The sequence below is a fragment of the Microtus oregoni genome, unplaced genomic scaffold (assembly GCF_018167655.1).
Source record: "Microtus oregoni isolate MIOR12 unplaced genomic scaffold, Mior012 000005F_ref0000423, whole genome shotgun sequence".
Lineage (NCBI taxonomy): Eukaryota > Metazoa > Chordata > Mammalia > Rodentia > Cricetidae > Microtus > Microtus oregoni.
Genome location: NW_024543064.1, coordinates 11,896,398 through 11,909,294, shown reverse-complemented (window position 1 = coordinate 11,909,294; position 12,897 = coordinate 11,896,398). Strand labels below are relative to the sequence as shown.

At 54.3% G+C, this 12,897-nt stretch overlaps 1 protein-coding gene across 2 annotated transcripts; it reads right to left on the bottom strand.

The window, feature by feature from the left end:
- Nucleotides 1–136: 136 nt before the first annotated feature.
- On the bottom strand, nucleotides 137–12,897 carry LOC121448630 (chloride channel protein ClC-Ka). Of its 2 annotated transcripts, XM_041652767.1 has the most exons (19): nucleotides 12,798–12,897; nucleotides 12,083–12,211; nucleotides 11,326–11,454; nucleotides 10,397–10,536; nucleotides 10,033–10,110; nucleotides 9,874–9,952; nucleotides 9,277–9,402; nucleotides 7,218–7,302; nucleotides 7,026–7,127; nucleotides 6,375–6,459; nucleotides 5,655–5,828; nucleotides 4,912–4,981; nucleotides 4,667–4,777; nucleotides 4,112–4,325; nucleotides 2,709–2,842; nucleotides 1,883–1,971; nucleotides 1,670–1,753; nucleotides 567–653; nucleotides 137–275 (listed from the first exon to the last, which is right to left on the bottom strand). In XM_041652767.1, the coding sequence occupies exons 1-19, from the start codon at nucleotides 12,895–12,897 to the stop codon at nucleotides 228–230; spliced, it is 2,064 nt and encodes a 687-aa protein (XP_041508701.1). In that variant the 3' UTR covers nucleotides 137–227. The 2 variants fall into 2 exon arrangements, with proteins under 2 accessions (XP_041508701.1, XP_041508702.1); XM_041652768.1 differs by lacking the exon at nucleotides 11,326–11,454.

The window sequence follows — 12,897 nt, the reverse complement described above, 5'->3', positions numbered from 1 at the left end:
TCACCTCAGAAGGCACAAACACCAGGGCGAGATTCTTTTCCTTCCTCTGTCCCTTCAGGGTGGGCCACAATGAATGTGGAACCCTGTTCAGGCTGGCAGGGCTGCGTGCCGCACTGAAGGGCTGAGTTGGGCTAGAGAGGGTGGAGTCGGGAGGGAAGAGGGGATGGGACTCCGTGCTGCAGCCTCTGGAGCCAGGCAGGGGTCGTCATTCCAACTCCCAGGCTGGCTCACTTGGGGGCTGGTGGGTTGACCAATGTGGAAATGGCTTTCTTCAGCTGTAGCAGAGGAAGAGGGATTGAGGGGGATGGAGAGTTAGAGGGGTAGAGACAGCTCTGGCCTCCATCATCAACAGCACCCTCGATGGTCAAGTCTGTGGGTTTATAGCTGGTGCCTACCCCATGGCATAAGGGACACCGAGTCCAGAGAGTGGCAGGCTGGTAATTGATGTCCAAGGCTCAGTGACCCCTCTAATCCAAGGATTATAGTGTATCTCCCTGTCTTTGAAAGGGAGGATGTTGGTGCCCCCACCCCCAACTCTGCTTTGACCACCCTCGAGACCCCAGTACCTCTACCCAGGACACAGAGCCCACGGCTCTGCCCCGTGATGTCACGAACAGCGTCTGAAGGGTCAGCAGCTCAAAGAGGCTGTGTGTCTGGAGGGGAAGTTGACAGGAAATGGTGGAGTCAGGGAACACCCCTGTGGCCACCATACCCTTCTCTGTGCCAGCTGAGTGGAAGAACAGAATCCAGCCTGCAATGTCTAGTCTGACCACTAGGTGGTAGTCAGAATCCATGACAGAAGCAAGGGCTCAGGTAGGTTGGTCCAGGTTACCAAGCCCCTGGGACACCATGCCTTGGTAGGTCCCTAGGCTGCTTCTATCACCAGTCCCACACAAGTGCCTGCTCTGAGAGGTTGGGTGATCTACTAGCTGTCACACAAAGGGGAAGCTCCTCAGATTGGGATCCTTTTGTGATGTATAAATTTTAAAAAGGTTTTGTTTTGTTTTTCAGAAAAGGTTTCTCTATATAGCCCTGGCTGTCCTGGAACTTGCTATGTAAGCCAGGCTGGCCTCACACTCACAGAACTCCTCCTGCCTCTGCCTCCCAAGTGCTGGGATTAAAGGTGTTTGCCACCATGCCCAGCTTTTCTTCTTTTTTTAAACAATTTTATGTTTATGGGTATTTGTCTGCATGTATGTCTGTGTACCACATGCATTCAGTGCCCCTAGGGTACAGAGGGGGTTTTGAATCCTCTAGGATTGGAATTATAGACAGTTGTGAGCTGCCATGTGGTTGTGGGAATTGAACCTTTATCCTCTGGAAGAGCAGCCAGTGCTCCTAAAGCTAAGGTATCTCTCCTGCTCCATGGGATGCTCCTGACAGTTTCTACCCAGAGGCATGTTTCCCAAGCTCGCTCACTTCCCTGTCTCTCCTCCGCATGGCCCCAGCAATCCTGGCGGTGAGGGGCTCACAGGCTGGGGCTGCTGTGCACATCTGCAGGTGAGAAGTGTGCACATGTGTGTGCGTGCATAAGTGTGTATGTGTGTGTGTGTGTATGCACGCGCGCACAACACTGAACAGTGGGAGGAGGTGGAGCCTAAGGGAGGTGGAGCCTAAGTTTCCCTATCAGGTGCTCCCTCTCCACCCACTTTCTCTAATTCTCCCTTACCTGATACAGGGAGGTCTCTGGGGACAGCTGCAGGGTCACTGGCAGTGTGGGGCAGCCACCAGCCAAGATGTCCTGAAGAAAGCGCTGGGAATTGGGGGAAGATGATGGAGGCCTGAGCCAGCCTTCAGTTCCCAGGCTCCCGTTCTCTAAACTCCCCCTTCACAGCCCTGCTCACACCCCCACCCTGTCCCCACACCTGGCAGGGGGACCCACCTGTTGGCCTGGAGCCCAGGAAGCTGGCTCCGTCTGGAGGGCCTGCACCAGGTGTGTTCTTTCCACAGTGCCCACCAGGATCTGAGACTCTAGGCAGTGCAGAGGAGGGACATATTAGGACTATGAAAGTTATTTTATCTGAGCACCTACTATGTGCCAAGAACATGCTGGGTGCTTGTTTCAAAGATTTATTTACATTTTTATTTTGCATGTATGAGTGTTTTGCCTGCTCATGTATATGTGTATGTGTGCGCACACTGTGTATACTTCCCCACAGAGGCCAGGAGAGGGTGCCAGAGTCCCTGGAACTAGAGTTAAGAACAGCTGTAAGCTACCATGAGAGTGCTGGCTCCTTCAAGAACAGCAGTGCTCTTAACCACTGGGCTCTCTCTTCAGCCTCATGCTGGGTGTTCTTGTTTCTCCGAGGAAATTTACAGAATTTTCTGTCTCTCAGGACACTTGTCACCCAGTTTATAGACGAGGAAGCACAGACTGAGTGGCACAGTTGGGTAACTGTCCTGCCCACAGAAATTCAAGTTTGGGCATGGATATGTGGCAACTGGGGTGGCTGCATCACCTTTGACTGGAATCCCCAGAGTCCTCCCTAGGCTGCTTTACAAGTCTTCTCATCTCTAAATAGGACACAGACCTTAGTTATTGCTTCTGTGTCATCCACGAATAAACCAAAGCACAGAGAAGCTGAGTGACTTTTCCCATGTCACAGCAGAGCCTGGATTCCAACTCCCTGCTTGCTCTGCTGCCTTGATACTCACAGGGACTCTCCACCCATCCTCCCTGGCAGCCTCCCCCCACCCAGGATGAGTACCTCTGGTCTCCACCAAGGGGTACTGAGCCACATCTGTAGAGGTCACGACTTTGACCACCTCCTCCAGGGGCATGTCCTTGGCCAGGGTGGTGAGGGTACAGTTCATGAAGTGTTCCACAGTCACAGGGTAGGAGCTGTGGGCAGAGGGATGCATATGTCAGGCCCTGCATGGCAGTGCTAGCCCTCAGGAAGAAGCAGGAAACCTTGCTGGGAAGGACCCATGTGTGATAGTTAATATTTATCTTCAACTTAACAAGACCTAGCATCATGGAGCCTCAGTAAAATAGTTTTAGGCTGTGTTTATTGAGGTAGGAAGACAACCCTAAAAGTGGGTGCAGAACCACCCACGGTGAGTGTGGATGCAGAACCACCCACGGTGACCGTGAATGCGGAACCACCCTAAACGTGGATGCAGAACCACCCACGGTGACCGTGGATGCGGAACCACCCTAAACTTGGATGCAGAACTGTCCACGGTGAGCTATGGCCCTGAACTAGGACCAAGCGCAAGCTGAGCACCATTTCTCTCTGCTTCCTGATGTGGATGCCATGTACCCAGACCCCCACACTCCTGCTGCCACACCTTCCCTGCCAAGATGGACTGCGCTCTCAACCTGTGAGTGGGAATGAACCTTCCCTTCCTGAAGTTGCTTTTGCCTTGTGTTTTATTGTAGCAAGGAGTAAATGGGCAAATGCTTTTAGTTTCTGAGTGCACGATGAGGGGGGACACTTAGGACCCTGCAATGGGAAGGAACAGAGACCTGCTCCCTAGTGGGAGTATTCTGCACCCTCTGCTTCCGGCACTAGCCTCGCCGGGGACTGTGTCACCTAGCAGAATTCTGCTCTAGAGAATTTCTTTTGGTTCTGTTTGGTTTTCACACCTGAGAGAATTTTAGTTTTTGAGAGCATGAGAAAAGGCACAGCCACAGGGCCGCCGAGGGTTTGGAACAGGACGGCAGCTTGCATGAGCTTGGAGCTGGACCCAGAACACGGCGGATCTTGCACCTCTGGTCCTATTGCTGTAGGAACTAAAACCACTGGGCACAGTCTGGTGGAGGAAGGACCTCAGACCCCATTTGCGTCCCTGCTCCTGACTACCCACCCGGCTCAGAGAGCAGGGCAAGAGAGCCAGGAGAGAAGCCTGGCCTAGCTGGTGCTCAACCCCCCTCTTGACCTGAAGCAAGACAGACACCTGTCTGAACCCCTGCTTCCTCTCCTACCACATGAGGGTGGGCTGAGGACAACTGCATTGAATTTGGGGGGTCCCTTAGCTCCTAGGGGCTGGAGGTATGGCTCAGCTGCTAACGGCTAGGCTCACAAGCAAAAATATAAGAGTTCCATTCACTTCACTTCTTAACTCCCAGACCATCCTGGGACACCCCGTTAGCCAACTTGAAACTCACCCAATCTTACGGCCACGAATCCACGGCAGGTATGGCAATTTCTTGGCCATGATGGTGCCATCATAGAAAGAGGGTTGACAGTTTTGGGAGATGGCATTGGCCGCCAGCACTGCCATCAACACAGGCAGTGCGTGAACGATCTGTCCGGTCAGCTCAAAGGCCAGCAGCGCCGTGGAGATGCTGTGGGTCACCGCCCCAGAGAAGGCAGCAGCTCCTGCAGGGACAGAGCCATGGTGGGTGACTCAGGCCAGGAGCCAACTCACCCAGAGGGCAAGGTGGGTAAAGTGTGACCATGGCTAGTGTCAGCAATATCCAGAGGGCACATACTAGAAACTGCTAGCAATGCTCAGGTGTGGCGAGAGAAAAGGGATATAGAGGGCATAAGGAATGGGGGAGGGGAGACGGAGCTAAGAGAGAGCTGGGAGGTTCGGAGGATGATGGGGTTCAGGGAGTGGAAGGCACATTGTACAGTTCACGCCATAGACAAACATCAGCCCCTTCAACCATAGTCTAGCCCATGTGGTCTTCCTACTTGCTGGACCCAGGTTCACTCACCTGCCAGAGCATAGCCCCCAGGCATGATGGGGTTGACCTCACCTCCAGCCACAATGCCCTCTGGGAAGGCAACAGCTAGGGCCTCTCCCAGGAGGCGCCCGATGACAGCTCCTGCCAACAGACTCAGAGTGAAGGGGCAGTCAGGCTGACCAGACCCCCTTCTCAGTACTCCTGGGAGACAGATGGTGTGCGGGAGCCATGGTTATGCCCCATGCCCCCCGAATCTCCCTGGAATCCAGACTTACCGATGATGAATATGGGCATGAAGTACCCAGCAGGCATGGGGATTGTGGTAGCCAGAATCAGCATCCAGAACTGTGCCGGGAATGGGAGAAGGGACCAGAGAGCAGAAGTTATAGGCAACGGGGGCAAGAGTAAACAAGGGAGGAATAGGATGGGAGTAGACTATTCTCAGAGAAGACAAAGCCATGCTGGCCCTGAAACTCTGGAGTTACAGACAACATCAAATCAGTGGAGTAACCAAGCCCTATTAAAGTGCCCACTGTGTAGTTGGCGCATGCTAAGTCATTCACTTTCTCACCCTTAGCCTGCCCTTTGGGTAGAAAGAGCAACTACCCCATTGTTTTTGTAAATGAGTGTGCATGGGCTGGAGAGACAGCTCAGAGGTTAAGAGCACTGGCTGCTCTTCCAGAGGTCCTGAGTTCAGTTCTCAGCAACCACAAGGCATGACATGCCCCCATGCCCACCTTTTTATGTGGGTGCTGAGGGTGGGACTCAGGTCCTCATGCTTTTGAGGCCAGTACTTTATTAACTGAGCCATCTCCTCAGCCCCTACTTCATGGTAAAGATAAAGAAACTGAGTTAAAAACACAAAAGGAATCTGGGGCTGGGGAAGCCAGTGTGACTTGTTAGCAGCATAGTGACTCTGGCTCAGATCGGAGACAAGGTTGGAAGTGCACAGTGCTCCAGGGTCCCGCTGTGGACGCAGCCCCATCCCACCCCAGATCTGCAGGCAGAAGGGACCCACCTTCATGACCAGGAAGAAGGCTAGAGTCCCAAAGATGGTGAACTGTGGGTGGTACCATTCAAGCCACAGGTTCTGGGGGTCAGGTTCAGCAGGCCAGGGTGGGGATGAGTTCCGCGTCATCAGTGCCCATGAGTTGTTGTCAAACAAAGAGCGCAAGTGCTCCGCCATGGACAGCTGGGGCAGAGGCGGTGGTTGGTCAGCCTGTCCCGTCTGCCCCATCTCCGCCATGGACAGGGGGGCAGAGGCGGTGGTCGGTCAGCCTGTCCCATCTGCCCCATCTCCGCCATGGACAGCTGGGGCAAAGGCGGTGGTCGGTCAGCCTGTCCCGTCTGCCCCATCTCTGCCATGGACGGGGGCAGAGGCGGTGGTCGGTCAGCCTGTCCCGTCTGCCCCATCTCCACCATGGACAGGGGGGCAGAGGCGGTGGTCGGTCAGTCTGTCCCGTCTGCCCCATCTCCGCCATGGACAGCTGGGGCAGAGGCAGTGGTAGGTCAGCCTGTCCCATCTGCCCCATCTCCCACCTGAGCCTCAACAACTCCACCCCTTCCTAGCTGAGGACCCTGAGGATGGCTCTGTCATTACTGAGCGACAACCTGGTCATCTGAAAAATGACCTGTAGGGATCTCCCTTTGACAGTTTGGGGGCAGTGAAAGAGATGAGGCACACAGAGGAGACGCCAAATGGGACTCACCACCCACCGCCTAGTTCAGCGCCCCTTACCCGCGAAGCCATGAAGCGGCCCACACCAGGCGGATAGGTGACAGAGGCCAGGACCAGGGCGACCAGAGCTGCATACAAGGGTTTGCTGTGAGAGAAAGGCAGTCCCGGTTTGCCTCTTCTTCCCCCACCGTGTGCTGGGGGGAGGATCACTGCGGCTTCTTGTCAGAGACAACCCCACAATGAAGACAGAACTGTGGAGGAAGGCGAGGGGCAAAGAAACCGACAGAGCCCTCCAGGGAAGAAACAGGCAGAGGAGCCCAGGAGAAGTAGTGTGGCAAAGGGAGGGGGAGAGGGAGGGTTTGGGATAGAGCTGGACAGTGACAGACCAGCCAGGTCACGGTAGGGATGGGTCTTGCTGAGTCAGGGGGGGGGGAGGAGGAGGAGCTCCAAGATAAAGGACAGGAGGTTCAGGAAGGAGAGGAAGCAATATCTGATGAGAAGGATTCCATGATGGGATTGGTCTCCAGTAAGCGGGGCAGGAAATGAGGGGCTTGACGGGTGGGTGCTGGTGAGGACAGGAGACACTGTGAGTGAGGTGTCCCAGAGAAAATACTTGAGGGACTTATGGCTAGGACCCTAACTCAGGTAGGGCGGGGCTTTCTATAGTGGGTGTGGGTTGAGAGTGGGTTCTCCCTGCAGGTCTTCGCCCACCTGGTAGCCAGCAGTTTGGAGGTGTACCGATTGGTCTTGATGAAGCGAACAAAATTGCGCTGACAGGAAAGGTAAGCACAGCTCAGGACACCGCAGATGGCCCTGGAGGTGGTAGTGAGGGTCAGTGTAGAGCTACCCCAGTTCATGCCTGGAGGAGCCCAGTTGGGCTTTCAGGGCCTGGACCACACTTACCCCAGAGCCACAAAAAAAAAGATTTCAGGCAGATCAAAGGGCACATCCACTCGGAAACTGGTCTTGTAGATGGAAGTGATGGTCTCTGGGGGAGGGTGGGAGTGCAGGTCTGAGGTCACACTCTTCCCCACCCAAAGTGCATCCCAGAATAATTCATACAAGGGAGGTAGCACAGTGCCCCGAGATCAAGCATCTCTGACCTTGTGAGTCAAAAACCTGGGGGTATCATTCAGCGAGCCATGGCTCTCTCTACCCTGGAGCCCTTCTCCGAACCTACACTGTAGGTTCCCTTCTGTCCATCAAGGAGGAAGGGGGGCTAGTGACTAAGATTCCCCAAGAAGGGCTGGGTGGTGGTGATGCATGCTTTTAATTCCCGCATTAGGGAGGCAGAGGCAGGCAGAGCTCTAAGTTCGAGGCCAGCCTGGTCTACAGAGAGAGTTCCAGGACAGCCAGTGCTACACAGATAAACCCTGCCTTGAAAAACAGAAAAAAAAAAATTCCCCCAAGAAAACTCAACATCTGATAGGAAGGCTCGATCCCAGAACTCTTGACACATCAGACAACTTTCTACATATGAGTGTGTCCTCATGATTGCCTCAGCTTCTTCCTGAGTTGTGGCCCTTCTGTGGTTTTAACCAAAACTATAAGTAAATTCATTTCTACACACATCATATCATTTTCTCTTGAGGTGGGTGAATAGGCAACAGGGCACATGATATGGCTGGGCTCTCTGGTCACAGTTTGGTGATCAAGAATGGACCAGGGTGCCGGGCGGTGGTGGCGCACGCCTTTAATCCCAGAACTCTGTGAGTTCGAGGCCAGCCTGGTCTACAAGAGCTAGTTCCAGGACAGGAACCAAAAGCTACGGAGAAACCCTGTCTCGAAAATCCAAAAAAAAAAAAAAAAAAAAAAAAAAGAAGAAGAAGAAGAAGAAGAAGAAGGGACCAGGGTCTAGCAGAATTCACCCTGCCATGCTTGGGAGAAGTGTTGTGTTTGGAGAGGGAGAGTTGAAACGTCCAGGTCAAAGGGAGTCACTGTGGTGTCCCTCTCAAAGACCTCTTGGAGAGCCGAGAAGTGTTAGATTCTGTTAAACTGCCTTCTACCAAGGGGAGCTTTTCATTATCTTCCGACCTTGGCTGCTGTGTGCATCCTGCCCCTGGGCAGAGGGATGTGGGCTCCTCTCTTAGCCTATCTGCTTCAGCTGCTCTTGGTGGAATCCACACCCTAGTTCAGAGACGGATGACACAGCACTCCCAGACCCTCAAGACAGAGGAACAGACACACAAAGGGGGGGATTGTAGCGAGGGACATGGCAATGAGAATTCCTGTAGGAGAATTCCACGCTGGGCTTGAAGACTGCTCCCTTGGAAGTCCTGACCCCAGAAGGAGGACGTCTGCACACACGTGTTTTCTGGCTTTTTTTTTTTTTTTTTTTTTTGGTTTTTCGAGACAGGGTTTCTTTGTGGCTTTGGAGCCTGTCCTGGAACTAGCTCTTGTAGACCAGGCTGGCCTCGAACTCACAGAGATCCGCCTGCCTCTGCCTCCCAAGTGCTGGGATTAAAGGCGTGCGCCACCATCGCCCGGCTTCTGGCTTTTGTTTAACCTTTTTAGTGACACTGTGGTGACCAAGGTGCAGACAGACTGAGAACACCCCTCCAGCGTCACCCAAAGCCATACACACATTGATTCACACACATATGGGTGTGCACATGCACACAAGTATTCTCTCTCTCACACACACACATACACATGTGCATACACACACACACACACACACACACATTCTTGAGATATTTTTTTTAGTACAGGTAAGCATTCAGACCCCTGAGCTAGACTTTATGGCTGGATGCTCCAGAAACCCAGGTGATGGAGAAGAAGGAAAAGGGGAAAGAAGAAGAAAGGAAGAAAAGAGGGAGGGATGAAGGAAGGGAGGGAGGGAGGAGGGAGGGAGGAAGAAAAAAGGGAAGGGTGAGTGGAGATGGGAAGGAAGGAGAAGACAATGGGGTGAGGAGTTGCAGAAAATGGAGGGGAGAGACGAGGTCCCCCACATGGGACTCACCCTGCTCACTGTTGAAGACCGCCAGAAGGCGGAACATGAAGGCCCCGCAGGTGGCAGCGAAGAAGCCCCTCCAGTAATTCCAGACGGAGAAGTGAGAGGACATGACCTCGATGCTGAACAGGACACCTAGGGGACACACAGCTCAGGGGACCCCTCTGCCCTAGCTGCGGGATGTTGGGGTCACATTCTCCCTGACCCTCCCAGCCCTGTTGTTTTGCTGCCTGAACCGCCGAAGGCCCTTATTGCCTTTGTCCTTGGCTCAAGCCAAGAAAGCTCACAGGTCCCCATCCTCACCTATGGGGTGGGACTGAGGAGTTCTATTTCCCAGCCCGAGAAACCAGGCTCAGAGTAGTGAACTCACTGGCCAAGGCCACACAGTGGGGGCTAAGCCCATAAGTTCAAAAAGAGTCTACAGGCCTGGACACTGTCCCAACCACCCTGGGGTGCCTATGTACACAGGCCAGATTGAAGGTTTTGCTGCCAGGATCAGGAGCTGGGGGGTGGGGTGGCGGGTGGTGGGATGGGGTGGAGGGGGGGCAAGCCAGGGAACTCAGGGCCAGGGGAAGTTACAAGGTGGAGGAGGGGCCGAGCTCTCACCACTGAAGGGGGCTGCGAAGACTGTGGCTACACCCACTGCAGCTGCTGCTGCTAGCATTTCAATTTCCTTGGCCTTGTTCTGGGAAAAACAGAACTCTGGGTTCAGAACCAGCTCCTGTCCCCTTCTTGTCTCAATGGGCTCTTTCTTGTACCCCTCACCTCAGATTCCCCAATGGTCTTGGTTCTTATGCGGCCCAGGTAAGTAGCAATCATTACACTGAGGTGCACAAAGGGACCCTGTGGGATGGGGGTGGGGGGAGAAAGCATTGATGCAGAGAGTCTAAGCCCTGGGGAAGCTGGGTCCTCCCTCCCCCTGATTCTCCTCTTTCTCCTTAAGGCCCCAAGGAATGGGAACCGCAAGCTTGGACCGGAGATGATGTGGCATCCTTGTTCACATCCTTGTCCTAGGTGAACCCCAAACCTCAGGGCTGTCCTGACATGCATTTTATCACAGACTTAGCTGTGCTTCTAGAGGAACAACGATGAGCAAGGAGAAAGGTGGGTGGGCTCTCCTTGTTCTTACCACTTTGCCTAGGAAAATGGTACTGCCTGTTGCCAGAGTGCAGGAGAGGCCCACCACCTTGGCCCCAAAGTTCTTGATGTCTAGATAATCTTCCAGGACTACACCGGACAGCATGGTCTTCAGCTCTGGGAGTCCAGACCCTGGAGCAAAGTAAAAACAAGGAATTCTCTCTTATATTCTCTCTCTCTCTCTCTCTCTCTCTCTCTCTCTCTCTCTCTCTCTCTCTCCTTGTCTAAGTACTAACCAATCCCAACCATGCCTAGCAAGATCAGAGGTGTCAGGTGGATTCTGGGTGGTAAGGCTAGCTCTCTCTTTCAACAAGGTCTCACTGTGTGACCCAGGATAGCCTGGAACCGGCAGCCATTCTCTTGCTTCTGCTTCCCAAGATTTGCCTCCAGACCACACTTAGCGCCCCAATGCACACAGCACACTCTGGCACCATCCTCAGGACCTCACACACCCTGTGAGTGGGATGTGTGACTCCAGCTGTCCAGAGAGACAAGTGAGGGTCCAAGTGGACCTTGAAGCCTGCAGCAGCAGGGAGGGGACCCAGGGAAGGTCAAGCTATCACCAGTCACACCTGCGAGGTCCCTGGGCTGCAGTTGGAGGCCACTCTAGAGTCTGAGAGCAGGCTGCTTCCATCAGCCCAGCCCTGACATCATGGACTGTGCTCCTATAGGTGACCCACCACCAATATTTGTTTCTGTCCCAAAGGGGCCTAGGGAAGTCAAGCCAAGCCAGCTGATGTGCCGGGTCCCCTACTGACTTTGGATAAGTGGCCTGCCTCTTCCAAGTTTGCTTCCCCAGCACAAACATGTCCCTGTTCCCTGTCCTCCCTCCTCAGACGTCTCACAGATGTGAAAAGATTTGGACCCAGGGGGCCTGCAGGACAAGGCGGGTTGGCCAGAGACCGGGTGACCATGACTCACCTCCAGAGAAGGGTGTGATGCTCTGTGAGAAGCCGGAGGAGAAGGACAGGAGGGCCACAGGGTACACAGTCCAGGAGAGATATCGGAGCAGGTGACCGTCCCCAACTTCCCTGTACAGCCACTTGTGTGCTGGAGATGCCCAACTGTCAGGGAGCCACCAGAGCCTCTACAGCCCTGGGGACAGACACTTGTGCCCACTCACAGACCAAGAAAGGGCCCACGGCCACCCAGTGAGAGGAGAGCGACCAGGTCCCCAAGTCCTTATCTCAGTTTTCCAGCTTCCTACTTATGGGACTTTATTAAGCTAAGTAACTTGACTGAGTCTCAGTTTCCCTTTGGTCCAGTAGTCAGTGATGGTGCCCTCCCCAACTCTGGGTCCCTGAAAGGCCAAAGGAGGCCACTGAGGTCTTGGTGAGACAATATGGAGCCTCACCATGGCAACCGAGTGTCCAGGGGAAGTGCTATCTCATTGAGCACTCAGCATGGAGGGAGGGCAGAAAGATGGGGTTTGTGCCCAGAAGTAAAGGCTCCTAGAGGCATTCAGATTCTTTCCCCACACTGTGTGGCTGAGATGACTGAGGCCCAGAGATGGAAAGGAACCTTGCCAGGGTCACACAGCTGAAGCCAGCACCAGCTCCAGGCCTGCTTACCCACAGCCCTGCCCTAACCCACTGCCCTTGGCTGCCCAGCTGGCTTCCCAAGTGTAATGTAGGATTCCTATTGCCCAGAGCGGGCATGCATGCCGGGGAGGCCTTACCTCTGACCACACGCCCGATAGCGAAGTTCATGGCATAGCTGATCAGAGCCATGAGCACCCCGAGGGCCATCAGGAAGTACCAGTCCTCACCCACACGGAACAGCCGCTCCTTCAGCCACTCCAGGGCCCCTGGGCAGGACACTGGGGTCACAGCTCCTTCTCTGGGGGCTGTTCAGGCTCTGGGTAGGGAAAGCAAGCTAGGGACCCGGAGCTAGAGTCTGGGGTGATGAGGAGGGGCTCTGTCTCATGGAAGGGGCTCAGCAGGGTATGTAGAAAGTAAGGTAGTGACTCTGTGGCTTTGGTCTGTCTGCTCACTTTGGCCTGACAGAAGGTTGGTCAAAGTGGCAGATGGAAATGAGGGGCCTGACACCAAACTCTTACCCAGACCTCATCATGGTCTAAGCAACCATGAAGAGCATCAAGGACCTAGTGTTGTCCCCAGGGCTGTGGGCCACCTGCACTTCAGGCCCCCAGGGATGCCCTTGGCCACCGGCTGTCAGCTCAACCTAGAAGACAGACTTCTCTAGCTGTGGGCATCAGCGCCTGGGCTTGAACTCTGCCACTTTTTGGGGTTCCCACTTTCTCTGCCCCCTAACAATGAGGACGGTAAGGTTCTACTATTCAGACAGAAGTGAAGTGAGTGATCTTGGATCGAGGGTCAGTGATGTCCCAAGAGGACTTTTGGAGGAGGGGCAGGGAAGGACTGAGCTCTCACTTCTGATGCCTCGACGGAGGCGTGGACATGGACCCCACAGCTCTTGCAGGGTCACCGGCTTCCCGGAGGAGCCTTCACGCAGCCCCACCAGTTCCTCCAT

Excerpts from the sequence above, each read along its gene's own strand:
- LOC121448630 (XM_041652767.1), bottom strand. The coding sequence starts at position 12,897 with ATGGAGGAACTGGTGGGGCTGCGTGAAGGCTCCTCCGGGAAGCCGGTG. Across the intron at positions 7,303-9,276 it reads GGTCTTCAACAGTGAGCAGG|AGACCATCACTTCCATCTAC; the intron begins GTGAGTCCCATG and ends ACCCTCCCCCAG. Across the intron at positions 5,829-6,374 it reads GCCGCTTCATGGCTTCGCGG|CTGTCCATGGCGGAGCACTT; the intron begins GTAAGGGGCGCT and ends CCTCTGCCCCAG.